Source organism: Knufia obscura (assembly GCF_036327395.1).
Source record: "Knufia obscura strain CCFEE 5817 isolate CBS 148926 chromosome Unknown scaffold_13, whole genome shotgun sequence".
Taxonomy (NCBI): domain Eukaryota; kingdom Fungi; phylum Ascomycota; class Eurotiomycetes; order Chaetothyriales; family Trichomeriaceae; genus Knufia; species Knufia obscura.
Window position 1 is genome coordinate 608,924 of NW_027042699.1, and position 26,420 is coordinate 635,343.

General features: G+C 51.6%; 11 protein-coding genes across 11 annotated transcripts; 6 read left to right on the forward strand and 5 right to left on the reverse strand.

Annotated features, from left to right (window-relative positions):
- Window positions 1–297: 297 nt before the first annotated feature.
- PMZ80_009384 (uncharacterized protein) lies at window positions 298–3,480 on the reverse strand (the record flags this gene model as incomplete). Its single annotated transcript, XM_064877779.1, has 1 exon — window positions 298–3,480. One exon carries the CDS (start codon window positions 3,478–3,480, stop codon window positions 298–300), a length of 3,183 nt encoding a protein of 1,060 aa, XP_064726504.1.
- A 1,618-nt stretch (window positions 3,481–5,098) lies between these two features.
- On the reverse strand, window positions 5,099–6,796 carry PMZ80_009385 (uncharacterized protein; the record flags this gene model as incomplete). The annotated part of the gene is made up of 3 exons (XM_064877780.1): window positions 5,099–5,287; window positions 5,334–6,510; window positions 6,561–6,796. 3 exons carry the CDS (start codon window positions 6,794–6,796, stop codon window positions 5,099–5,101), a joined length of 1,602 nt encoding a protein of 533 aa, XP_064726505.1.
- A 1,077-nt stretch (window positions 6,797–7,873) lies between these two features.
- Window positions 7,874–9,499, forward strand: ERC1 (ethionine resistance protein; the record flags this gene model as incomplete). The annotated part of the gene is made up of 1 exon (XM_064877781.1): window positions 7,874–9,499. One exon carries the CDS (start codon window positions 7,874–7,876, stop codon window positions 9,497–9,499), a length of 1,626 nt encoding a protein of 541 aa, XP_064726506.1.
- Window positions 9,500–10,322: 823 nt separating this feature from the next.
- PMZ80_009387 (uncharacterized protein) lies at window positions 10,323–12,069 on the forward strand (the record flags this gene model as incomplete). Its single annotated transcript, XM_064877782.1, has 6 exons — window positions 10,323–10,457; window positions 10,504–10,604; window positions 10,881–10,949; window positions 11,000–11,142; window positions 11,204–11,708; window positions 11,895–12,069. 6 exons carry the CDS (start codon window positions 10,323–10,325, stop codon window positions 12,067–12,069), a joined length of 1,128 nt encoding a protein of 375 aa, XP_064726507.1.
- Window positions 12,070–12,360: 291 nt separating this feature from the next.
- On the reverse strand, window positions 12,361–13,902 carry PMZ80_009388 (uncharacterized protein; the record flags this gene model as incomplete). The annotated part of the gene is made up of 1 exon (XM_064877783.1): window positions 12,361–13,902. The coding sequence occupies one exon, from the start codon at window positions 13,900–13,902 to the stop codon at window positions 12,361–12,363; it is 1,542 nt and encodes a 513-aa protein (XP_064726508.1).
- A 702-nt stretch (window positions 13,903–14,604) lies between these two features.
- On the forward strand, window positions 14,605–17,193 carry VPS34 (Phosphatidylinositol (PI) 3-kinase; the record flags this gene model as incomplete). The annotated part of the gene is made up of 1 exon (XM_064877784.1): window positions 14,605–17,193. The coding sequence occupies one exon, from the start codon at window positions 14,605–14,607 to the stop codon at window positions 17,191–17,193; it is 2,589 nt and encodes an 862-aa protein (XP_064726509.1).
- A 306-nt stretch (window positions 17,194–17,499) lies between these two features.
- Window positions 17,500–17,997, forward strand: PMZ80_009390 (uncharacterized protein; the record flags this gene model as incomplete). Its single annotated transcript, XM_064877785.1, has 1 exon — window positions 17,500–17,997. The coding sequence occupies one exon, from the start codon at window positions 17,500–17,502 to the stop codon at window positions 17,995–17,997; it is 498 nt and encodes a 165-aa protein (XP_064726510.1).
- A 335-nt stretch (window positions 17,998–18,332) lies between these two features.
- On the forward strand, window positions 18,333–19,511 carry PMZ80_009391 (uncharacterized protein; the record flags this gene model as incomplete). The annotated part of the gene is made up of 1 exon (XM_064877786.1): window positions 18,333–19,511. One exon carries the CDS (start codon window positions 18,333–18,335, stop codon window positions 19,509–19,511), a length of 1,179 nt encoding a protein of 392 aa, XP_064726511.1.
- A 905-nt stretch (window positions 19,512–20,416) lies between these two features.
- PMZ80_009392 (uncharacterized protein) lies at window positions 20,417–21,529 on the reverse strand (the record flags this gene model as incomplete). Its single annotated transcript, XM_064877787.1, has 1 exon — window positions 20,417–21,529. One exon carries the CDS (start codon window positions 21,527–21,529, stop codon window positions 20,417–20,419), a length of 1,113 nt encoding a protein of 370 aa, XP_064726512.1.
- Window positions 21,530–22,583: 1,054 nt separating this feature from the next.
- On the forward strand, window positions 22,584–23,771 carry PMZ80_009393 (uncharacterized protein; the record flags this gene model as incomplete). The annotated part of the gene is made up of 1 exon (XM_064877788.1): window positions 22,584–23,771. One exon carries the CDS (start codon window positions 22,584–22,586, stop codon window positions 23,769–23,771), a length of 1,188 nt encoding a protein of 395 aa, XP_064726513.1.
- A 551-nt stretch (window positions 23,772–24,322) lies between these two features.
- PMZ80_009394 (uncharacterized protein) lies at window positions 24,323–26,407 on the reverse strand (the record flags this gene model as incomplete). The annotated part of the gene is made up of 1 exon (XM_064877789.1): window positions 24,323–26,407. One exon carries the CDS (start codon window positions 26,405–26,407, stop codon window positions 24,323–24,325), a length of 2,085 nt encoding a protein of 694 aa, XP_064726514.1.
- Window positions 26,408–26,420: the final 13 nt, after the last annotated feature.

A 26,420-nucleotide genomic window follows, 5' to 3' on the forward strand; every position in this document is an offset into this window, starting at 1 on the left:
CAGTATCGCTCATGGTACGCTCATGCAGTTGGCATCTGCAGTGTTTGACAAAGTAAAACGCTCACACGCATGCTATGCTGATAATAGCTGAGCTCGCTGAGTAGTATTCGTGTCGATAAACAAAGGAAATATGTACTCGTGATATTGAGGAGGTACAAAAAGGAGAAGGATATTGTCGTGATGTCGTAACTTAGTGGTGGTAGATGCAGGCTCGTTCCAGTGGGTCAGGTTGACTGGCCAACTTGCCCGGATTCATGCTTGGATCGGCCGGTTTGCTTGTCCGGCACGAGATGCAGGTCACGGAGATGTAACCTCGACCGACCGTTTAGGTGGTATTATTGCATCAATGGAATCCATACGAGGTGTCACCGATGGACCAGGCACTCCTATGCGGTGCTCAGGTAGGCTTCCCGTTCGGTCGGGAACCATAGTGAACGGTATGCTGAAAGCAGAGGCTGAAGATACTCGCGATGTTTGACTACCCCTTCTTACGGGTGCTCCGACGTCCTTCACGTATGCTGGTGGGCTCTTGTTGCTTTCGTCCGGGGATATGGCGCGTGGCGTGCCGCTGGGTATGGGGAAGGAGGAGAGTGAGACTTCGCCGGGTGATCGTGGAGGCCGATTGTTGGGGTCCATATTGATAAGGGTGGTCAATGTGGTATTCTTCAGTGTGGGTACTGTCTCTTCAGTATTCAACCGAGGAATCGAGGGCAACGGCTTTGTGCCCTGGGACTTTTGACCTAGATCAGAGCTTGCTTTTGTATGCACGGACCTCGACGGGGGTCTCGTTGAGGAGGTGGCTGCATTGATCATTGCAATCGCTGCTGCGGCTGGTGAGGGCTGTGGCATGGGTTGTGGCGAGGGAGATAAGCCTTTGATTACGCTGTCCACTGGTGACAGGGTTCTGCTGATTGGTGTGTCCGTGTCTCGCGGAGTAAGCGATCGTTCCGGGTCCACTTCTAGCGGCTGTTGTAAACTCTGCTGCAGTCGAAGTAGTGCTGCGTTGGCTTCTGCATGCTTTTTCTCGAAAGCTGCCTCATCGAATAGTGATATAGGTCTTGCCTTACGTGTTGCACTCGAGTTCGACTTGGCGCTTTTCTTCTTACTTTTCTTCTCGCTTCGCTTGTCGGGCTTCTGGGGTAATATGGCTGAGCTCACAGGATTGTCGTTGAAGACCACTTTATTGACAGATTTGGTCGTTCGATGGTGGGCTTTCTTTCCTTCCGAGGACGATCTGGAGGACCCCGTGCGTTCCTTGGACGATTTCCTCGATTCGATCTGAGCTCGCTTCTTCTCCACGAGCGCATTGATCCGCTTGCTTGTTGGCTTCTCGAGTGGGAGCGTCGCAAAGTCTCGTGTCTTGACTCCAGGCGTCGGCTCCTGGTCTAAAGGACCGGCGGGAATGATGCTCCTTGCTGTCCTTCTGATCTCTGCTTCGATTGACCTTTTACGCCGTTTCCCCTCCTTTTTCGAAGAATTGCTGACTTCCTTCGTCTTCCGACGATCTGACTCGGTGTGTGTAGACCTCGGCTTGCCAGATCCTGATGATCGCGTAGCTTCCGAGTCTTCGGGTTTGACGTCTGCGAAGATTCTCACGAGTGGTGCAATATTGGCTGAGATTCTTGCATTAGATTTGGATCCGGAGTACGTAACTGGAGGATGGGGAGTGTTCCCGACTGGTTGATTCGACGCTGCTATATCTCGTGGGCGGTGTCCCGCTCCCGTGGCAGAGCTCTGTGTCACCAAAACCTCTTGACTCGAACGTGGAGATGTGGTGGTGAGTGTTGTGATTGGCGAGAAGGTTATGGTTTTCGGTGGTGAAGACGAAGTCAATGTCTTGATTGGTGAGAACGCTAGGCTAGGTTGAGGCGGTATCCTCGGTCGTTCTTTCACTCGTGTCTGTATCGGTTGGCTACGCGCCACAGCCGCAGCAGTTTCGGACATGATCTGAGAGCGTCTGGCTAATTGATCCAGATCGAGAACTGGCTCAAGAGCAGAAGACCGATGCGAACCAAGACCCCCATCTTCCTTTTCCACCACTCTTGGCGGCGTCAGATGTTCCACGACTGTAGGAATGACCTTTTGGAAGGCATCAGCACGCGCATCTTCGATTACAGGCGTCTGTAGATATGACGCTACCGACGCAGCTTCAGCTTCAGCTTCCGTGAAATCTATGATAGTACGATTGCCAACAAGCAACCGTTTGTAAGATGGATTGCTGCTGTTTGATGAAGAATGTCGATTATCAAGGCGTCTCGTGCCTTCACCAGCTCGTCCTCGTCTTTGACTCTGACTGGCCTGTATAGCTTGCCGAGACGCTGAATCATGTGGCCCGGGTGGTTCAGCAGGTCGATTCAATCGTCGATCATTCTCATACGCATTGCCTTGAACGCTATCGTGCTTCGACTTCCGCGCCGGCCGGGTATCTGCTCGAATGGAAGTGTGGTTTGGTGCATTGGCATAAGGTGGGATCCCAAGGTGTTGCGTCAGGTCTTTTTGACGTGGCGATGCAGGCAATGGCTTATCCATGTCAGGCGGACTGTCAGCTTGACAATGATATTGTGCCCTTAACCAATGTGCCTTCGCTGTTTCGAGTTCTTCTTCCGCTGCTCGCACAGTGTCCAAGTCCTTCACTACTAGGACCTCAATGTCTTCGCTAGAACGTTCTTGCGGTATTGCAGGCAGCTTTTGGGAAGCATCTCTATTGCGAGAGCTATGGCGCCTGGAGTGATAAGCTGCTGGGTCTTGGTCGCGGCGACTTCTGTCGGTATCCGGCTCCAGCAGAGCTTGATGTGCATAGGATCCTGATTGAGCTGATACTGAGCGGTCGTTTGTAGGTTTGACTCTTTCACTTAGGTTCTGCCGACGTATAGAAGAGCGTCGTTGAGCTGCTATCTGATGCGCGTTACGAGCTGCTACCTCTTCCTGATACTTTGAGGTCGGCTCGTATAGATAGTGCTGTTCTCCAACCATTAACGCTACTGCATCAAGGTTCCTCTCTGCCACATCCTCATTGAAGGTTCTGGTCGGCTTGCCCGTTTGACCAGATATTGCGAAAATATCAACGTATCGACCACCTCTAAGACCCACGTGAGAGACGGACGACAATGTACCTCGTGGTTGCTGTTGAACAGATTCGGCAGCACGATCAAGAGCTTTTTGAATGCTCTCAGCAGTCCCGGGCCTAGATTCTGTATTCGAAGGTCGCGAAATCCCTATCAACATTGGCTGTATACGACTGCTGGATCCTGACCTCTGGTACTCGGCCGGAGATTTCGGCTGGGTCATTTGCTCGTGACTTATCTTCTTGTCGACTGCAACGTCGCTGGGGCGCCCGCCGGTTGCCGATGACCGTGTCGTCGAGGGTTGCCAGGCATCTGAAGCAGACCTATAGCTAGACTCGGCATCCGCGAAAGTTGTGAATCCATCTGCTTGACCCTTGCTCTTCCGCCGCGATCGTATGCGCCTGAAAGTGTCCATGTTCGATGATCATACAAACCGAGGGATGATATGTGCTGCCCATTCGTTCACTTGCGTGGTAACATCGTGTAACCAGTCCAGCTGGATAGAGGGTGTTCGCCGATGCCGTCGGGAACCAACCCAGGACGGTCAAAAATGCTGTCTGCGCCTTTCACAGATGTACGCGCATGGCTCCTCCAATCAGCTCGTGCGGTAAACCAGTCCTCCACGAACGATTGCTAAAGCACGAGTTGGTCTATCACCGTAATGCGCCGAAAGGATATGGAATGGTGCAATGGGAAGGATCGTATTTGGCGGCGACTGCGCAATCCTCGGCGGATCTCTTTTGAGTTGACAGAGAAACAAAAGCTTGGAGCCAGCATCGTATGGATATGGGCGAATTCCACATATTCCCGTTGCAAAGGTTGCGGGCGAAGCCTCCCAGAGCGGTGATGTAGTGGAGTGTGTGGACAATTGGCTTTGTCGATCGGCGACCAGTAATCGCTAAGGTATGCCCAGCTCAGAAGCGCTTCGCCAGGACGAGATTAGGCTAGTCGTCGACGTTGGTTCGACTGCAAATCTGGCTGCAGCGGACATTTCGCACGATATTGTTAACAACATCGTCTCTGTACGTCCGAGACATTTCGCAGTAGCGAACCTTCTCAACGTGCCCTCCGACAAAAAGTATGAGGGTTGTTGCGAGTGTCTCACGCGGACTCCGGTGCCCTTCAGAGTTGCAGCTGCGATGCATGCTTTTTTTTTTGTGATCGGCGCGCTCAAACCTTACCCACACCAGCGGGTCTTCGATCTCCTGGGTCGGTTCGTGCTCGGAAGCATGAGGTAAAATTTGAAAGCAGCCTAGGGGGTTGAGCATGTCCTAAACCAGTATAAGCTCACCCAGGTGATGAATCTGGTATCGCAAACATTGCCTAGCACATCAAGCATAGCGATCGTTCGTCCTCGAGCAAGCATTTGCAGGGAACTTACGCACCGGATATGGCATGGCTCGTGAATATGCAGCCGCTATATCAAGCCTCCGACCCTCCGAGATTGGCTGGCCGACCAACAACCAGAAATATCACGAACGATCCTCTGCAAATGTAATATCGAAGGTCGGAGGATCTCCAGAGAAGTGCCATGAAATATAGCCTCTTTCGAACTAATTTTGAAAGTGCAAAACGATTCCATTTTTTCGAAGACGTGCCTGGGAAATCTCCTCAATAACTATTAACGACGTGGTGCGATCGTGCTTCGCATGAATTGAGATAGGCGAAGATGCCAGCTGCTGTCAAGTGGCTGCTTAGGTGCGAGCGACAGGTTTAGCGTGCTCGGGCGTTGCGCGAAGCTCCTGTGGTGTCGATACACCCCTGTATCAAATCTGGGCGGCGTGATGCGGCACCGCTATTTCACAGATCCGCTGAAGTCTTCTGACACAGCGGCCTCGAGATCGTGAAGGCCATTCTTTTGATGAGGGTGCCCAGACGCAACATCCTGCATGGTTCAAGTTCCTACCAGTCCATTGTTGATGCATCCTGAGGAGCCTCAGCAAAAATGACAGGACAAATTCAAGGATGATTACGAAGACGCGTGATCACGTGGCTAGAATTTAATTGAAAATGCTGGTTTTTTGAAAGCTAAGCTAAATGCCAGCAACAAGGGTGTCAAACTCAGGATTCACCCAAGATGGCTGTCCTCCCTTCTTGCGGAGCGCAGGTCCGAACTTTTGCAATGCTGCAATGATGGGGAGGGCGCCAAAGAAAACGATGATGCCTTGAGCCGCAAAGCACCATGTCCATCCCGAGGATGCTTGCCATGGGGCGATGAAGAACTAAGATGTGGTTAGCTGTAGTCCACAGGAGAAGCGAGGTACTTACTGGGTCGATGAACGCTGAGAGATTCAGAAACACAGCATAAAACGTGATAACGCTCATGCTTTGCAATGGATATGCATCAACGATGTAGGAGCATACCACAGTGTTGCCAACCTGAATGCCAGCCGCAAACAGGAACAGCGCGACTTGACCGACCATCCAGTGATAGCCTTTGTCAACGCTGATGCCCCAGACGATCAGGCCTATCGCCGTCAAAAGTCCAGCAGGGTAGGCCAACCATAGGCGCATCTCCGGCAGACGGGTGCCCCCATTCTTCTTCGCTAGTCGAGCAACAATCATGTCTGACAGTCGACCGCCGATCAATACCTCAGCAAAAAGAGTACCGAGCAACAGTCCTATGAACAACAGCCCCTGTATCAGCGGTGAGTAGTCCAGGTATGCAGCTGGCAGCATGGTGATGACCGAGAGCACCCACCAATACCACATGAAGCAGAAGCCGAAGACAGGAATAGAGACCGCCAGGAATTTAAACGTCATGGCGAATCGAAGTATGCTATCCCACGGCTTGGGATGCCTCATGCCGGGCACTGGCTTGATGTTGATGAACGGCAGCTTCTTCGTTCGGGGCAAGTCGGACACCGATGCATTGCTTCTCCTTCGTCCAACCTTCTCCATGTCGAGTGGTCCATCCTCGCTCGAACTCACTAGCGGGGCATCTGCCAACATCCGATTCCGAGGGTATAGGGTCTCTGGCATGAATGCGATTTCTAGTATCAGGAGCGCACCAAACAAAATTGCTGTGAACCATTGTATCCAAGCTGCGCTCACGACATTCAAGAAGCCGCCGAAGATCGGACCCACCAGCAGCCCAGAGTCAATTGCAAGCACCCAAAGTCCAACTTTCTGGCCTCTTTCGTGTTCGAAGAACATGTCGTTGATAACGGCGAGTCCAACGGTAGCTCCGGGACTAACGCCGAGGCCTTGGAAGAATCTAGCTGCCATATAGCCGCCATAGTCGGATGCTTTGGCTGCGCCTATCGTCGCAGCAAAGGCCATAAGCGTACCGATGATGAAAATGAGCCTGCGTCCATACGTATCCGCCAATGAGGACCAGATCAGCGGGCCTACAGCCAGACCCAGAGCCGGTATTGCGACCGTCCAGTTGACTTGAGCATATGTGAGACTATATTGCTCTTGCAGATCGCCAAACGATGGCACACTAGGGACATTAGAATTGACATCCCAAGCTGCAACTTGGGGACAACTTACGTTGTCGTTGTGATGTATGTGAACAAAAAGTATAGCAGACACACAATGGTCAAAACCGAATGCTTTCGTACAGTCGACCAGTTTAGAGGATCGAGGGGGTCCGAAGTTGGCTGGGGATGGACTCGCATGCCATCATGCACAACACTGGCATCGTCGGTAAATCTCGGTTGCTTCTCTTGTCCATTGTTAAACAAGCCCGATGCCGTACCCGGCTCCTCGAGCTTCTTTTCGTCCATCGATAGTGAGTATATGGTAAATAGGTGGGATTACTGTGCAATACTGTGTTCGAGAACTGCTTGTATGGATAGAAGAGAGGGCAACATAAAACAATAACAAGCTCACCAAGTGTACGCCATGCAGAATCGACCTCGATGACCGTTCCAGATTGCGGATACAGCTTCAGGGATATCTTATCACATCTGGCAGGAGCACCTCACGCGATTGCCTGATCTGTGTAAACCAAGCTAATTGGCATTATTATCACTTAGGGCTGAGACTGATAACCCCAGAACGCATACGCGTTATCGCATTGACAAATTCCATGAGACGACCATGGGAGATGTGGCTTCGTCGTTGACGTCCTTCTGACGCTTCTAACTACTTCATGCCAACAAGATGCAGCCGATCGGAAGGAGCAATAATTTTCTGTCATAGCTAACGCGACGCGATATCATCAGCGAGTCAAGGATTTGGTTATCTTTGTACGCTCATTAGATGCACCGAACCGTGTCAGAACCGACGAGGTACGTAGCCAGCATGAACACACAGGAAGCGATGGGACTTCCCAACGCTGCCCCGGGCGGACGCCAGGCCCTCCAGCTGCCCTGAGAACCACAGCTACGGTAGCTATCCGTGACTTCTGCCGTTATCTGGTGGATGTGGTCGACACTATCATGGAATCAAAATACAAGCAGTCAAAGGGACGTGATTTTTGACGAAGGTCGAAAGATAAGAGAAAAGACCGCTGTGATTCGTGGATGCGGACAGGGATCCGAGATCGACATCTAGCCATTTTCGGCGGAACGGTGTTTTCAAGCCGAGAACTTGTGGGACTGTCTTACGTGAAGCGATTATCACTGAACAATCCGTATGATGCGTCTGGCAGTATCAACACGCGAGCTGTGCATGTCAGAAATCTAAAGTACAGACCGTGCATTTGGCCGGTCAACATGGCCGGCCAATGGAGAAAAGCGACCTCGAAGTGGGCCTAACAACGCTCTGTCTATCACCTTCGTTGCTCCAAGCAGTCCAATATGGGATCTAATACACGATCAGCACCAAGCAGGTAGGTCTTCGCTTTTTGACTTGTTAGTATGGCGAGGAGGTATAGCCAGTCGAGCGTGGCCGAGGATCGATCCAGAAGGCGTCTCTCAGCACAAATGGCACACGATCAAGGAACAACGGACGAACAAGCACCACTACTACCTCACAAGGTCAACGATGACCGGAGATCCAGTATCCAGGACGATATTGGGCTGGGAGACGTCCTTGACGAAGATGTGACGCCAACTCGAAAGCTCGTTTTACACGAGTTCTGGGTGTTGTTCAAAGGCAGTATTCCGGTGATACTGGCCTACACGTTGCAAAACAGTTTACAGACTGTTTCCATCCTCATCGTCGGTCGAGCTTCACCTCAAGACTTGTCTACGGCGGCTTTCTCTTATATGTTCGCCATGTGCTCCGGATGGCTGATCGGTATGGGTGGCTCAACAGCGCTCGACACACTGGCGTCCTCCACATTCACAGGTAGCAAGAACAAAACCGATCTTGGCGTTCTTTTGCAACGATCATTTGTTGTGCTTGGTCTGTTTTACATACCAGTTGCCATACTGTGGACGGTATCGGAGCACCTTTTCCGAGCTCTTGGCCAACCTGAACAGCTATGCAAAGATAGCGCCAAATTCTTGACTTGCCTGATCCCTGGTGGGCTTGGCTACATATGTTTCGAGACGATGAAGAAGTATCTGCAAGCACAAGAGATTATGAGACCTGGCACTTATGTATTACTGATCACCTCTCCAATCAGTGCTGCTCTGAACTATCTTTTCATCTACACTTTTGGATGGGGAGTGTTTGCAGCTCCCTTTGCGACTGGTATTGGCTACTGGCTGTCGTTCTTGGGGCTTGTGCTCTACGCTCGATTTGTGGCTGGTGCTGAGTGTTGGGGTGGCTGGAGCAAAAAATGTCTGGAGAATATTGGGACATTTGCCAAACTTGCTGCCCTCGGTGTCCTTCACGTGGGATCAGAATGGTGGGCTTTCGAGATCGTAGCTCTCGCAGCTGGGCGCCTTGGAGAGGTCGATCTGGCATCTCAAAGTGTCATTATGACCGCCGACCAAGTCTTGAACACAATACCATTTGGCGTCGGAGTGGCCGCCAGTGCTAGAGTTGGCAACATGCTTGGCCTCCGGAATGCTAAAGGTGCAGCACGATCTGCGAACACAGCGGCTTGGCTAAGCATGCTCCTGGGAGGCCTTGTCCTCGCGGTGCTTATGGGAACACGGAATGTCTTTGCCAAGATTTTCAACGACGATGAGGCTGTGGTCAAGCTAACAGCAGAGGTAATGCCTTACGTGGCCTTGTTCCAGATTGCAGACGGACTGAACGGAAGTTGTGGTGGTGCACTTCGAGGTATGGGCAGACAACATATAGGTGCTCTGGTCAACATCATATCCTACTACGCCATCGCATTGCCACTTGGTATCTGGCTTGCGTTCCACGGATGGCGTTTAGGTGGTCTTTGGCTGGGACAATGCATTGCTCTCTATCTGGTTGGGATTCTGGAGTGGGCCATTGTTGCTTTCAGTAACTGGGACCACCAGGTCGAAAAGGCGTTCGAGAGGATGGACAAAGATGAGCTTGTGGAGGATGGGCAGGCATACCACCCCGAAGTGGCAGTGAATGGCACGAATGCACCGGTTGCGAATGGGCCTCAGTAGCACAGGGCAGCTCTTACTTGAGATTGGGTAGTCATTCGGTTGCAACGATGAATACAAAAAGTGCTACTACTGTATTATTTGTATGCGAATATCGGGTTCTCAGATTGTTTATGTCGCAGACTGCTCATGTTCCTGGACCGTTTATATCCTTAGGTAATTCGGATTCTTGTTTCCTTCGAGTTCTCAATCTGTTCAAGTTCTCAATCTGTTAAGTTCTTATTCTGTTAGGTTCTCAATCTATTCAGATTCAAATCTTGTATCTCGGTGTGCAAGGAAGTAAATATACTTCCCAAATAGGAAGGTGCGGAAAATGCCCGGGGCGCCCTCCTGGATGGACTAAAAGTTCGCTTTTTCTTATCTTTTCAACGTCACAACATGAACGATCGTTCTGACACAAACCACTTGAACGGGTTGATACCCCAAACGGTGAACAGCGTTCTCATGTCATCGCTTCTCCGCCATGTGGCACCATGTGCTATCGTCTGGAGCAAATAAGCGACCCACAGCTCTAGGGCGCCCGCCCCAGCTCTTATCCATGGCCTCGCCTGGCTGTCGGCCGGCAGATAAGCCATCATGCATAAGTTGTACCACTTGTTGCTCATAAGAACAGGTCAAGATTCAGCTCGCCCGCAAGAGCCGCGATATGCAAGTTGGGTGATGATGAAAGGTTCCGGCCCAGGAACATGGGTAAGCTCCAGACCTTAGCAGTTCGGATCCGACAGAGCTCCCGCTGCACTTTTCCAAAAAGCTCTCGAATCCTGCTGTGTGCGAATTTCAGAACTCTTCCTGTTGCACACTTCGTGAAGATTTCTGCTACAGCAAAATGATTTGCAAACACATCCCATTGCTGGCTTTGACAGCCCTCGTGGCTGCTCATGGTGACCATGACCAAACCCCCATGGAGGGCCCTCACAAGTCACTGTGGTACAACACATTGCCCGGCGACGGTGGCACCCAGGTATGCAGCTTCAACATGATATCAGGCTTGTCTAACACATCTGCAGGCAGACTCTGTCTTCTCTGGGATTTCCACCTTCGGCCGTCTCCCGTACTTCCCGTGCCTCGCAAGCGATGCCGAGAAGTACGACATTGCTTTCATCGGCAAGTGAACATGATCATAATAGCGAGCTTCGTCGTCCTAGTGATTCTTTGTAGGCGCGCCGTTCGACACAGGCACATCATACAGGCCAGGAGCACGTTTCGGCCCAAGCGGGATAAGACAAGGTTCTCGACGCCTCAATCTCTAGTATGTTCTTTCCATGAAGGTCAACTGACCCGTTATTTGGATATCAAGGCTCACGCAAAGTTCGATTTAGTGGCGGGTACAATGTGTAAGATCGCGAGCGCCTCGAGGGCAAGAGATAGCTTCTGACATGGACAGGCCACAAGACACCAACCCGTTCAACTTCTGGGGCAAGGTCATCGACTGTGGTGATATCCCAGTCACGTCGTAAGTCCCACCTGGCGTCCTCCCGGACTATAGATTGACGAATTCCGCAGCTACGACAATGCCTACGCTCTTGAACAGATCGAGCAAGGCCACCACACCCTCTTGACCCGAGCTCCAGCAACCGCAGCTAAGGAGGTCGGACTCTCCTCAAAGAGCAAGACCCTTCCTCGACTCATCACCCTCGGTGGCGACCGTAAGTACCATCCAAGTCGAGCTCCCCATCTATGCAATCCATACTAACAAATCCCTCCCAGACACCATCACCCTCCCCCTCCTCCGCAGCGTCACCCGTGCCTACGGCCCCATTGCAGTCCTCCACTTCGACTCGCACCTCGACACCTGGAAACCAAAGGTCTTCGGTGGCGCCCCATCAAAGCAAGCCGCCATCAACCACGGCACATACTTCTACCACGCTGCCCAGGAGGGCCTCATCGCAAATGACTCGTCCATCCACGCCGGTATCCGAACCACCCTGTCCGGTCTCTCAGACTACGACAACGACGGCTACTGCGGCTTTACCCGTGTTGAGGCCCGTGAAATCGACGAAATCGGCACTGAGGGTATCATCAAGCGTATTCGGGAACGTCTTGGTACTGAACGACCAGTCTACCTCTCTATCGATATTGATACGCTTGATCCCGCCTTTGCCCCAGCTACCGGTACACCGGAGACCGGCGGGTGGACTACGCGAGAGCTTAGAACCATCATCAGAGGCCTCCAGGATATCAACTTCATTGCGGCTGATATCGTGGAAGTAGCGTAAGTCAACCTCCCCTAGCACTTTATCACCGCGCGACCATGCAACGGACCTTAGTTCGTACGGTGGGGTGTCATCGCTGGCTCGCTGACGCGTCCTCCTTCGGAACTCGGGAGGGCCCCAGTCCCCGAACTCAGCTCCTCATCTTCCCTTCGCCCTACTTCTGTACACCTTCTAACCTCACATAGACCAGCATACGATACGAATGCGGAGCTCACGACCATGGCCGCCGCCGACACGCTCTACGAGGTCATGAGCTTGATGGTTCGAAAGGGACCGTTGACCGCTGAGGCTGCGGGAAGAAAGGTCAGCGAGCTTGGTGGCTGGAACAGCACTAGCAGTGACATGAAGAAGGAACTGTAAGCTACGGTGCGGACACATGGAAGCGAGAGGGTAGTGACTGCCCGTCAGTACAGGTCGTGACTGGGGTGTTTCGGGGGGCCGTCTGAGGCACCCGACGTCTCGGCAACAGAACCACGGCTGTGGGACGGTGCACAAAGCAGACAACACAAATGAAAAGGAGACTTATAGTAGGTAGATACGCAAAATCGCCATCAAATGGCCATTCGTAGACACGAGCAATGAACTACTAGAAGGTATCATCTAAACATTGGTCAATCATCATCACCACCAATATCATACTATACAGTCGTATCATCCATAAAGATCATCATTCTCAACGACATTTGCCTCGTCTCCCGCCGGACTCGTCGTCTCCCCATCTACACCAGGCCGCACCTCACCCCTCCCACTTGCATCCCCCCTCCTAATAACCCCATCATCCGCCTCCCACTCCTCCCTCCTACGATGCGGAATAACACACCTCTCAATCCCACAACTCCGCACCAACTCCTCCCAGATCTCAAAATCCAGGGTAAAAACTGCCTGATTCCTCACACTCTCCTGCCTCTCCTGCACACTCTTCTGCTCGACCATCCCCAACGTCGGCATCCCATCCGAGTCAAAGTCAAGACCCACCCTCCCCTCCTTGACCAGGAAAGAAACGTAGAAGAAGTTCTCGATTGTTTGACCGAATGACTTTGGATTCACGCAGAAGTGGAAGAGCGGGACGTTGCCGTTGTCTGCGATGTTGTGTTTGCGCATTAGGGATTTGATTTGGGAGGGTGGGGGGTCGTAGTCTTCGTCGCCCATTTCTTCTCTGATTTTTTCGACTTCGGATGTGACCATTGCTTCGCCGTGTTCTTGGGCTTGATGGAGGAGGGTTGCGATCTCAGAGCAGACTGTAGTTAGGGAGGCGGATTCTTGTTTGTCGAGGGCTTCCTGGTCGAGCTGGATTGGGCGGGTGGTTGTTGCGGGGTCGAGATTTGCGCGTTGGGTTGCGCGGCGTTGTGTTTGGGCGCGTTGTTTCTTTTGAACGGAAAGGGGCCCCAGGAGGAAGGAGGAGAGGCAGGGGCGGTTGTTGGCGGGGAAGCAGAGGGTTCGGCCTAGGTGGGACCAGTTTAGGTCTGTTGTGTCTTCAACGTCTGAGTCTTCGGCGTCTGAGTCTGCGTTTGCGGCTCGGCGTTGCCGTCTTCGTTGGGTTGAGGGGGGTTGTGTGGAGGTTGTAGTGGGTGTGGTTTTCATGTATGATATGCATTTTGTGAGGAAGTCGTCTACGTCTATACCTGTCGAGGAGTCTCCGAGTGTCATTGTGCTAATTTTCTTGTATGCTATATCCCCGACGCTGACGAGTAGTCTCGAGTCAATGGTGGCTGTGGAGGTCTGTTTGACATCTTTTATGATTTCGTCGGCTTCTTTGATCGTATTTTGGATTCCTCGTGACCCTCGCTGGATGAATTCGCCTCTAGAGTCATTCACAAGTGAGGTCAGGTCCCGCAGTCGTTTCGTCGTCTGACTTTTGATTGCCTCGGGCTGATCTGGGTCATAGAAGGTCTGGTCTGCCCTCTCACCAGTTTCTCTTCTTCGTGCCTGACTAGCTGGAGCTTTGCCTTTTTCTTCTAGCCTCCTTCGCTTGTTCGCCGTGCTGCTAGGTGGCTGTGGTGTGGACATGGTTGCAGAGGTGCTCTTGCGCTTCCCTAAGCTTGATCGCACCGACCGCCCGCCCGTGTTTTCCTTGTCTGAGCCAACAGATTCTGATGGTGATGCTGAAGCTTCTGATTCAGCGCGCTGTTGTCGCTGTGTAGCTGCCACGAAGCTGTGGTCGACTAAACTTTCTCTGTTGTTTATGCGAGCCATTGTGCGCACATCGCAGTGCTACCGTGCCGTTCAGTAGTTGTGATATCAAATAGTGGCCGATCAGATGCGCCGGGATATATTGAACGGTCGACTGCACGATATGACTTCAACGGTGCCTGATCTGTTCGTCTGCGAAGATCTGGACTATCCGAGTGTTTGCGCGCAAATCAGATTGTGAATCGAGCTGTGTGAATGTGCCTGCAAGAATGGAAAGAACGAACGCGACCACGAAACGCGACCTGCTAGCGCGTTTGCTGACGTAATTCGGATATCTGATGCACACCCCCCCTTACAACCCGTCAGTGTGGATTGTGAAGTGAAGCATCGCATAATTCGAGTCTGCACGCTCTACATGACTGTTGCTATCTTCACCAGCTGCTGCGAAATTGCTGGCGATGGATACTTATACCTTCGCCACATCCAGGCAACTTGATTTTCCTGTATGTGTCAAGATGTAGGTGAGAATTCCCCTCTGTCTGTTGTAGCGGGTCATCACGGTGCCGACGAGGATGAAGACTGATTCAGACTTTCAATAGCAATCACCTTGAGGGCAAGCAAAAACCTATCAATGCATCAATACTACTCAAGCATCCTGAGATCAGACATATAGGCTCTGTGCAGAATCCATTTTCCGAGCTTTTCATTACAGCCCAAATATGGGCCGAATCAAAGCCTCTTGGCGTCTCAACTCAGACGCCTTATATGTTCTTCAAAAACAGCCGCAACTGGAACAAATGGCTTGAGCTCCCGGTACTGGTCAAAGACTGTCCGATCACGACACAGATAGCTATCACTGTATGGGACTTATCACCACTACCGGCTGATGGGAGTCTAGAACATGCTGTGCCTTTCGGCAGCACCACTATTCCACTCTTTGATGATGATGGTGTCCTGCTGAAAGGTCGCCAGAAATGCAAGATCTACCGCAAACGAGTTGCGGATGGGCGAATCCCCTCAAACACACCTCATGCACCAAGGCCGAAGCGGAGACGAAGAGGTGAAGCGCTTCCTGCCCCACTGCCGGAGGAAGAAGAGTTACACCGTCTCGAACAGCTCTTCAAGAAACATGAGATGAATGAGCTCCCTCAGAATGACTGGCTTGATCAATTAGTATTTCAGAAGGTAGGAAAGCTGTCACGTGAGGTCGATGAGCAAGCAAGGAAGAGAGCAGCAGTACGACGAGCAGAGAGAAAGAAGTCGCGTGCCTCGGGACGCCCCAATGGTGAGGTCCTTTCTGAGACCGACGGAGAAGAAAGCGATGCGGATGACGAAGAGAGGTTCGCACTGTACGTTGACTTTCCTCGATTCGATTTCCCCATCGTCTTCGAAGACCAATCCTATGAACCACCCAAGATTATGCGAGACTTCCAGAGCAGCAATGCCGCAGGTGGACCGAATGCTAAGCCGACGCCTGAAGTGCGGTATGGTCCTGGAATAGCTGCAGGGAATTTAGTTGTGGATGATGAAGAGTATCCTGTCATCCAGATTTTCGACCCTGAGCAGTTTCAGAAGGAAAACCCTTGCGAACAGAAGCACCGCAGATTGGTTCGAAGTGACCGAAACGCTTACTTCGACGCTGATCAGAAGCCTAATGCCAAGGTTAGAGACGAGCTCAACGAGATCTTGTCGTATGGTCCAACGCAGGACTTGTCAACAGCAGAGAAAGAGACGCTCTGGGTGTTTAGAAGACACCTTAGCAAAGACAAACGTGCACTAACGAAAGTTGTCAAAGCAACGGATTGGAACAGTCCGAACGAGGTAAAGCAGATGACCGAACTTATACCGAAGTGGGCTGAGATTGATGTCGATTCAGCCCTTGAACTTCTTGGGCCAGCATACGACAATCCTGTCGTTCGTGGCTATTCTGTGGAGAGATTACAGAAGGCTGGCGATGAAGAGCTTCAGCTGTATCTACTGCAACTTGTACAGGCGCTCAAGTTTGAGAGCTATGACCCGGACGAAGAAGGCTTTCCGGAAACATCCTTAGCAAGGTTCCTGATCGATCGTGCTGCTCAAAATTTCAAGCTCGGGAACTACTTGCATTGGTTCCTCATGGTCGAGTGCGATGATCGCGGCCCAGACACCAATGCTGCGAATAGGAAACTCTTTGCACGAGTCGAGTATCATTTCATGCTTGAGCTCGAAAAGCGAGATCCTGAACAGAGGAAGATGCTGAAACGCCAAGGCGAGATGATCGCAGTGCTGTCCAAGATCAGTAAGGAGATCAGATTTGGCAGGGACAGCCGGCCATACAAGATCGAGAAGCTGAAGAAGTATCTTGCGGACCCGAAGAATGAACTCATCAAGATCGATCCACCGTTGCCTCTGCCACTTGACCCGTCAATCGAGGTAAGCGGCGTCTTTCCGGAGGAAGCCAACGTGTTCAAATCTTCGCTGTCTCCTCTTCTACTGCATTTCAAGGTTGCTGCCGAGGATGGCTCTCAGAGCAGGCCTTCTAGTCCTGTCAGATCGGGCAAATCAAAAGACCAACCGAGGTTTTCGATCATTTTCAAGACTGGTGATGACCTTCGCCAAGACCAGCTTGTCATTCAGATCATCACGCTTATGGACAAATTACTGCTAAGGGAGAACCTTGACCTCAAGCTGACACCTTACCGCATCCTGGCCACTTCTCCCCAAGCAGGAGCTATTCAATTCGTGCCTTCTACCCCCATATCTGCGGTGTCCTCGAAGTACAAAGGTTCAGTGTTAGCCTTCCTACGGGAAGGCAACGCAGATGCGTCAGGACCGTTAGGTGTCAAAAAAGAAGTGATGGATACCTACATCCGATCCTGTGCTGGCTATTGTGTCATCACATACATCCTTGGTGTCGGTGACAGACACTTGGACAACCTACTTCTGTCACCGCAAGGCAATTTCTTCCACATTGACTTTGGATTCATCCTCGGAAGAGATCCAAAGCCCTTCGCACCTCTGATCAAGTTATGCAAGGAGATGGTGGAAGGCCTCGGTGGCACAACTTCTCCTCAATATGCACAGTTCAAGCAGTATTGCTTCACTGCATTCACGACGCTAAGAAAATCAAGTCCACTGGTGTTGAACCTCTTCAGCTTGATGGTTCAGAGCTCCGTACAGGATGTCAGGATGGTCGAGGAGCAGATGGGAGGTGTAGGTGGGGCTGTGGGCAAGGTGCGCGAGAGGTTTCACCTCGATGTGACAGAGGAGGAAGCAGTTAGGTTGCTTGACCAGGTGCTGGCGGACAGCGTCAATGCTGTGTTTGGTGTAGTCATCGACAGACTGCATGAGCTGGTGCAGAATTGGAGGGCGTAGGCAGAGAGTGAGGGCACACTGATGGTGTGGATGCGATGGCAGCATCAACGTACTTCTTCGATGTGTTGTCATTTCAGGGTCCTTTGCGCGCATATACCTATCCTGCCCCTGCCGAGCGTGATACCGTACTAGTTGCTGCCTGAGGCAAGCAGATACTTAACGCGATGACGCGTTGCGGGTGGTGCGGCCGAGCACCTGCCGACCATAATTAACGACGTTATCTTTCCCGTTGACAGCGCTCAACGTCCTGGGCATCTGTCTCTTGTCACAGATGTTGGTGATTCAAAATCTACTATACCGATCACAATGTCTTCTGAAACAAGGCCAATCTCTCCAAACAGCTTCGCGACAGCTATCGAAGATCTGCCAGTCGAAAATCTATACACGAAAGCCGTCGAGATCAACAACTCTGTTGCCCATCTCGAGCGTTCGAACAAGACACTTCAGGAATACTCAGACAGCCTCAAGGACGATGAGAGCCTCGATGCGGAGACTAGGCAATATGGAGACAGAGACTGCCTCGAGGCTATCAGAGAAAACGAGGTGGTGATTGAGAGGCAACAAGAGAGAGTACGGCTCTTAAAGGCTGAAGTTGAGAGACGAGGACAGAGATGGCATGAAGCAGAGCCAAAGGCGAAGGAGGCTTCGAATGGCAACTCAGAGCAACCTGTCAGTTCTGGCAATGGAACGGCTGCAGCTACGAACACTCCAGCTCCGAACCGCCTTACTGATGATGAGCTTCGGCGGCAAATGGAAGAACGACTTGCTCAGGATGGCGGAGACGATGGAGGAATGCATTTGTGAGCATCGAGCAGCAGATCTACAACAGACTAATGAGTCGCGACCCAGTATACGCGAATATATCTACAACTAGCATTGTGTCTATCTCTAAGGTGGGGAGACTCGGCCACAAGTGACAACATTGCATATGGACACCAGGCACGTGGCCCAGCGTGAAGATACCCTTCGAGAGAACTGATGCCAGCGGAAACTGATTACACCTTTTTACCCGGATCTTGTGTTCACAGACGTGCAGATCGGCTCCTGCCAATTGACCTCGATCGACCTCAAGACAAGCAAGTACGGTCCGATTGCACGTCCGGAACTCGATCCATTCACTCTATCGGATTCGATCAGCCATGCGCAATACCGTTCGGCCTCCGCCGATTCATGTTCCGTTTAGCAATAGTTCAATACACAACAGAGCAGACATCGAAACAACATCTTCGATCCAGACGCTCGGTACCTTCGGGGTCAGCAGTCTTGCCATCCAATCACCCTTCACCCCCGGCCCGACAACCGCTGTTTACTATCGACCAGATCCAGCATATACACCAGGACCAACGACTGCCGTCTACTTCAATCGAGCTTTCAGGGTTCCCAGACATGTGGCAACTGCATGGCAGGGCCGGTTCACCTTCTTCCACCATTTTCCTCCTGAGATCAGAGAGCGTATCTACGAGGACCTGATCGAAGACGTTATCGTCTTGGTCAATGCCAACAATTTCCGCAGCGTACGAGCCTACAAACGCAAGCCACTCAGCCAACACGAGAAGACTTCTCCCTACATCACCTTGCCATATCGCTCAGTCCTACGACCGAACACAAATTGGCTATGCATCTCACGTCAGTTCTTCTTCGAAAGCAGAAGAGTCCTCTGGCGATCCATGGTTGTCAAGTTTCAACGACGGTGGGATTTTGTCAACGCATCTTTGAAAGGCACATTGACTCTGGATGCAATGAGGATTACGCCATCAGGCATGGACGCCCCAGTCCTCTTTCCGCTCAAGACCGATGTCATGTCTCACATTCGTGAGCTTCATCTTAACCTCACCTCGGGTACTGATTTCAATGGTCGAGTCACAGTGGCAGAAGCATCACGTGTTACAAGCTCGATGCTCGAATACATCGCCCAAGGGATGCCCATGCTGAGATCTCTCTTCTTCATCGTTGATAACCGTTCTCGGCTGTCGAGCAGTGTTATCGCCTTCATACCAGACGCATGGTTCCTCGAAGCATTACTTGCCATCAAGCATGTCAGCACTATGTACTTCTTTTCTGGACCAGGCTGGAAAGGTCATGCTCAGAACAAGAAGAATGCCCGATCATGTCTCGATGCTATGAACGCTGCTCTGGCTGGTCACTTGGCTACCCCACATCCTGTCTTCAAGCTTAATGCAGATGGGGTTACTGGAGTCAAGCTTCAAGCTAGGCTTGGTCGAAGGATGCTTTACCACTTTCATACACGTCATCCTCAATTCAAAGATGCTGAGAGTGCGCTTGCTATGAAGATTGTTATGCTTGAGGCGAATATTTAGGTATGGGTATTTTGTTGTCTTCCCGGGTCATACACTAACAGTTGTTCTAGCTGACGATGTCATCAAGCTCGTCATTGCTACAACAGTACCGAATTCCGCTGGAGCTACAGCTTACATCAAATTGTGTTCCGAGACGAAGATCAGAGACTTGGAAATGTTGCTGAAGAGTCGGGAGAATGAGCATTGCAAGCGATCACGAGTGCTGATCCCAAAGCAACATTGAGCTTTTATGCTGACATCCGCTGCGCCATGGAACTCTCATTGCATGTCATCGAGTTATGGGAGATACAAAAGCATATATTAGCGAAAACTGAAATGTATAAGTCAATGTACCAACATATCGAAAAGCTCAATGTCATGTACTGAAAGAAGAAGATCTATGCCTCTGTGCTTGTGTTACTCCTATATTTGGATTCTGAAGTCCCTTACCCACATGCGAGTACCAACGCGATTTTCCTGCACTCGCCTTAACCCTCAACTTCTCAAACTGGACCTGAGATGGCACTGTTCGAGGTGCCATCGACTTAGACCGCCTTTCCAGACAACTCTTCGCGTAATCTCTCAAAGTCAATCTTAAAACACCAACTCCCTTCCAGAGCTGAGGCAACCCAGGACGTCAGCGCTGCTAGTAATAGGTTCATCGGCACTTGCCAGCAGCCCTTCCACCAAACGCTGCTTCCGCAGAAAAGATCAAGCCTGCCGCTCGCCTCAGTCCCGGGGGCACGCCAGTACCCTGTAAAGGGTAGTTGCCCACATAAATATCCATTGATACATCTAGGCCTGTTTGCGAGTCTGGAAAACGGTTGATGCCATGTCTAGGGAGCACGCCATATGCGTACATGCGGCGACGTTGGTGTTAGACAGAGTTTGCTTCTCATCCTCCCTCCGCTTGTAGATCCACCCCCTCACCCCCACCGCCAAGTCTCACTGCCCAAATTCCACCCCTCCTCACGAACTCGTCCCACGATATCCTGCACAGTCGGCATCTTCACACCCATTTCGCGGATGTCCCTTTCAGTCATTCCTTCGATATCTAGCTCTATATCCACTTCACCCGTGTACGCGGCACGTTGACTTTGGATGCGGTCAAGGAGGAGGTCATATCCCCTTCGAATGAAGAACTCCCATGTTCCGTTGTGGAGGGGGCAGGTGGGTGTGTGGCAGGTGCAGGTTGGTTGGTTTGGGAGGGGGGTGGGAGTGAATGTGTAGGGGGTTGATGATCTCGCCCTTCCGCGTGAGGGTGTCGAAGAAGAGGTTGGCGGCGGTGGTGGCGGTTGTGAGCCTGCTGAGGAAGAAGAGACTCGCGGTGGTGAAGATGTTATTGATGATGGCTTCAACGAAGGGATGTGTATTTGTGGTGAATGTGGTGATATTGGTAAGGGTGATGCTGTTAGGGTGTTGCATATCAGTGGGCGTGGATTGTGGTTGTTCTTATGATTGTGATCGTTGGAGTGGGAAAGGTTTTGGTTCTGGCGGGCTAGTCTGCGCTGGTGGAGGGATTGGCAGAAGGTAGTGAAGGATGTCTGACGAGGATGAGACTTGGTGGTTGAGTGATTGACATGGTTTGGACGGGGCCTTTGTGCTTGAGTCGTTCGGATTTGAGTATCTGGTCGACGTGCTGGTGTAGGTGCTGGTCTGATCTTGACTGGCACGCTAATTGGGGATTGGGGATCGAGCGGTGCAGTTTCCTGGTGCTGCTTGATTGGGAGTGATATTGGTTCGTTGGCCCAGTGGGTTTGGAGGCTGAGAGGGTTGACCCGCGCCCCGGCTGGTGCTGGCCTCAACTTGACTGGCACACCGATTTGGGGGCGTGAATTGAGCGATTCCGTACCATGGTGTTGGTGGAGAGAGCGCCACGTAGGTCCAATGTCGCAGGTTCGGACTTGTGAGCTACCAGTGGTGTCGTGTCCTGGGCTTGGAGCTGGAATTTGACTCATGTTGTAGAAGCGTGCGACTGCTTCGGTGGGAAATTTGATCTTTGGTAGGTCCTCTGCTTGGGTTTGTGTAAAGGACGGCATTGGTTCGATGGTTTTGGGAAGACGGCTGACCGACAACTTGCTGGATTGGTAGATGTTGGGCTGGATTCGAACCTCGAGCTTATTAGGTCGTAGCCAGGAAGAAAGAAAGGTGTAATGGGCAGGGGATTAGATCGTATAGCTAGCTGTGATGAACGTGTTTCCATAGTAGCACGACTCACTAGTGGGTGGAACAGAACGGCACTTCAAAGATGTTGAGAGAAACAAAAAGTGACATCTTCTAGTCTAGAGCAGGAACTGTGCCTGTTAGATGCACGTATGTGTCCGGTCTCAGCATCTCGTAGATGAAGAGCGATGGCACTGATACAAGTGCTAATGACTGCCGAGACATGGATGGCTAGATTGAGCTGTCTCAACGCTTCGACGGGCCACGACTCTTTGGCATCAGCATATACCACTGATCGAATGGTCTCGAACAGCACAGGTCATATAGGCACATCGTCAATCGTGATACGCTGTGCGCCATGTCTGAGATCGATTCTGTTGCCGTGGACCAATGCAGTATACGACCGGAAGGGTGGCCGTTGGTGTGGGAGATTGTGGCATGCATATCGGGTTGCTAGACACTTCTTCACTCATTATTCTAGGTGGGGGATGAACGTAATGTTGGACCTGTTTTCTGCATCATTCATGCTAATCGTGGTATTGGTAAGGCAGGATGAAGACTGATGAGATTGCGGTTGTAATTGAAGACAGTGTCGGCATAGGCAGGTATTGCCGCTTATGTAATCAGAGCTTTGTGAGGCAGGGGTACGCGGCGCGTAACTTGGTGTTCTTCAGAATACTTTGTAGACTCAGATGCATGACCTTCGCGCTTCTGACTGTGTGCCGATATCGATGCCTCCCACTATTGGTCAAAGAGACTCTGACTGCCGTTTGATAGCCTGAGGACGATGCTCGTGAATCGCACAAGGACAAAATATCACAATCGGGAGCCAGATTGAGGAGGAATCATAGAACGATCCTGTTCCGGACTGAGGATTTCAGCGATACACTTTGCGTTCAGTAAGGCTCTCTAAGCCAGCGAGCTACTACAATGTTCAAAGACAAGCCAAATCCGGCAAGCTATGCCTCTCCTCTGTCGCCACAGCGACAAATGCGAACATGGCTGATTGTCATCGCGCTCCTGTGCGTATGCTTCATCATCTCAGCACCAATCTTCCGTCAACCAACAGGTCCCGCGCATCCCCTTTACGGGACACACATCGACTGGCATCGCTACGCCTACTCCCAATACGCCACAGACCAACACTACCTCTGCAACAGCCTAATGATCTTCGACAGCCTCGAAAAGCTAGGCTCAAAAGCAGACAGAATCCTCTTCTACCCCAAAACCTGGGACCTAGACGTCTCATCCTCAAAAGACCGCACCTCTCAACTCCTAGTCCTAGCGCGAGACAAATACAAAGTCAAACTAAAACCTGTAGAAATGTACACCCTCAAACGTCCCTCCCACAACGACGACGAAACCTGGGACGCGAGCATCAACAAACTCCACGCCTGGAACCAAGCCGAATACACCCGTATCATCCACCTCGACAGCGACTCGACCCTCCTCCAATCCATCGACGAGCTCTTCTTCCTCCCGCTATCGAGTGGCTCTCCGGTCGCCATGCCCCGCGCCTACTGGAACCTCGACGAACCAGAATCAGACTCAACCCCAGGATCTCAAGCCGTCGACGAACGCCACAAACTAACCTCCCTCCTAATCGTCCTCGAGCCACACCAAACAGAAGCAGAAACCCTCTGGACCATGGCCTCCGGCCTCGACAACACCACCACTCCGTCTACATCCCTCTTCGACATGGACCTCCTAAACACCCGCTACCACTCCACCGCCCTAATCCTCCCCCACAACCCCTACGCCCTCGTCACCGGCGAGTTCCGCAACCATCAGCACAACCACACTTCCTACCTCGGCACCTCCACCTCCGAACAATGGGACCCACACAAAATCCTCTCCGAAGCAAAACTAATCCACTTCTCCGACTGGCCCCTTCCCAAACCCTGGATCATGTGGCCGAATAATCTGATGAGGGAGATGCAGCCTGAGTGTGAGATTGCGCCGGGCACGCCGGAGGAAAGCGGGTGTGAGGATCGGGTTGTGTGGAAGGGGGTGTATGATGATTTTAGGAGGAGGAGGAGGGATGTTTGTGGGTTGTTGAGTGTTACGGCGCCGGTGTGGCCGGCTGTGCCGAAACCGAAAACGGAACCGCAGGGGTAGGAGAGGGACGGGAGGGAGATGGGGAGTTAATATGTGGATATGGGAGCTCTGTACAAACAGTTGTAGAGTGTGGTCAGGTTGTGCTTCTGATTGGCGGGTTTGTTATCAACGTAGTACGTATATCATATGGGGTCTTGAGATGGGGTATGGCTTCGGTGACGGTGGGTACATAGATAAGGTGAACCATGTTATTTGCGTGGTCTCATACGATATCCGAGGGTAGGGACGGGGAGGAGCGAACGAACGGGAATGTCTGTTTCGTGGTTACGACGTGAATGACGGGAGTTGAATGTCTTGAGCGAAATGCAGTCAGGAACGACTGATTAATGTTTCGTGAGTGGTGAAAGGGAAGCACAAGATATTACTACATATCAAAGCTCCAAGCACGGAATATTATCTATCTTTCTATTCTCCTGACGTGTCGACCTATAAGTACAAGTGTCATTGATACAAGTTTCATCATCGAACATATACAATACTGCTGATGCTGGGCTCCACCTGGTCGAAGGGTAGCTTCAGCCTATACACAGACGGACTGCGGACCGCTGATCTTAAGGGAAGAAAGGCGACTCGAATTTGATTTCCTCTTCTTCAGGCTCCGACTTAGGCTTGGGCTTCGCTTCTTGGGTTCGAGGTCTAAGTGGAGGCTTTCGCTCTGGCTTTCTTGGGTTTGATTCGCTCGTCCCGATTTCTAGTTCTTGAGAGCTGCCTGCTGCCGGCTCATCAGGTGCCGTCTGGGCCGTGGACCCTTGGTCAGCCTTGCTTGGCCTGATAGCGAGCCTCCTCCGTTGCCGTTCCTGTTGCCGCTCCTGTCGTACTGCGGCTGCCGACACCGTGGACTTCACTGTACTGGACTCAGGCGCCTCAGACCCAGATATTCGCTGGCCTTCCGGGCCAAGGACTAGCGGGCCTTTGTCCGCTGATACGGTGATCTCGCCCCTGAAGGCCATGGTCGGAGTGCCTTCTTTTGTGGTCTTCTCAATCCAGACATCCCACACTGGCGCCAATTCACCTGGCTTGGGGAACTCTGATGGTTTCATGCACAGCTTCATTGGCTCATCGACGTATAATGGGAGCAGGTTCCTGTAGTTGATGGATTTCAGATGGAATGTGCTTAACTGCCTGTCCTTGGCGTATGTTTGGAGTTGTCTGTTGAACCATTCGAGGACGAGGTAGAGGGTGAGTGGGCCGTGCACGAGGAGATCCGGTGCGCCGTACTCCTGTTTTGCAAAGGTTGGGTCAAGGTGGATGAGGTGAGCGTTGTATGTCAGAGCGCTCCAGCAGAAGAGGAGGTGTCGATTGGGCGTCAATGTGTGCGTGAATTTGGGTTTGGGTGGTGGCTTCACGACCTTAGTCGAGGAGTCGTTGAAGTTCGGAGGCTCGCGCAGAAAGCATAATGTGTATTCTTCCTCCAGACCTGGCCCTCTCGTTAAGATTCCTAACGATCGATCTTCTTTGGGTTTTCTAAGATCACCGTTATACGTTGGTCTCTGGTTCAGGACTTCCAGAATTCTGTCTCGATTGTAGAGAGAGGCTGGAAGCATGTTCTCGATCAGATAGAAGGACTTCCGCACCGTGACGAAAACTCGCTGTGGTTGTTGATCCTTTCCAACGACTCGTATATCCACAGGTCTTTCAACCATGTGATATAGCTCACTCGAGTCGTAGCTGCGAGGATGATACGAAAACAAATTGATCGAACCTCCAGCCCAGAGTCTATGTTTCCAGACATCACCAGGACCTGGAAGAAAGCGCTTATCTGTGCCATCTGAAAGAAGCTGGCTCGGGTCGATAGGATGGTTAAACATAGTTAGGTGACCATGAAGAGGTGCCCTATTCATACCAGGCCTATCTAATGGAGCAGTGGTCATGTAAGACCTACGGTATAGCTTCCCTTTGGGAGTTTCGATTGTCGAAGGTTGGTAAGGGTCGGGAGGTAGCAGGCCATTGAATGCGTTCCAAAACAGCCTTAGGGATTCGCTGCTGAATTCACCGCGTTTTATGAAGGCCGGCATGAATTCATGTAGGTCGGGATGCTGTGTTCCGAACTGTTGCTGTATGATTCGCCCAGAATCAAGGCCAGCACTGTAGGCGATTTTGTGATTGACAAAATCCTCGACCGCATTGTCCAAGGTAGCCTTCGAACCGGCTTCTGCGTCTGTAGTGGCATTTGCGAAATTAGTGGCATTCAGTCGTAGTGGGAGAGCACTTGTTAGCTCTCTTGCTCTTGACCTGAGAGGCTTGATGTTTGGTTTGATGGAGCTACGGGCTGAATTCAAGTGGGCTTTCGAAGGTGGTCGACCAGCTCTTGCCGCCTTCGACAGCTTGAAACTTGGAGGTAAGGGGAAAACATCGTTCTTTCCACGTATTTGGCCTTTGTTGATCGGAACTGTCGATACGCTGCCCGCTGGATTCCTTATTCTGCGGCATACATTATTGACGCATGACATCGCCTGGAGATGATACCAGAATTGAAGCGGTCGTAGGAGATGGCGATGGCACAGGATAAAAAGGACTACAAGAAAGTTGCTGACGATGAAGACTTGACCACGTGACCTGGCGATGGCCTCTTCGCGCGGCGCGCGTTTGTCGTCAACATGGTTGATCCTAAACGGTTCAAGACCTGGTTTGCACATTGTTGTTCAGGTC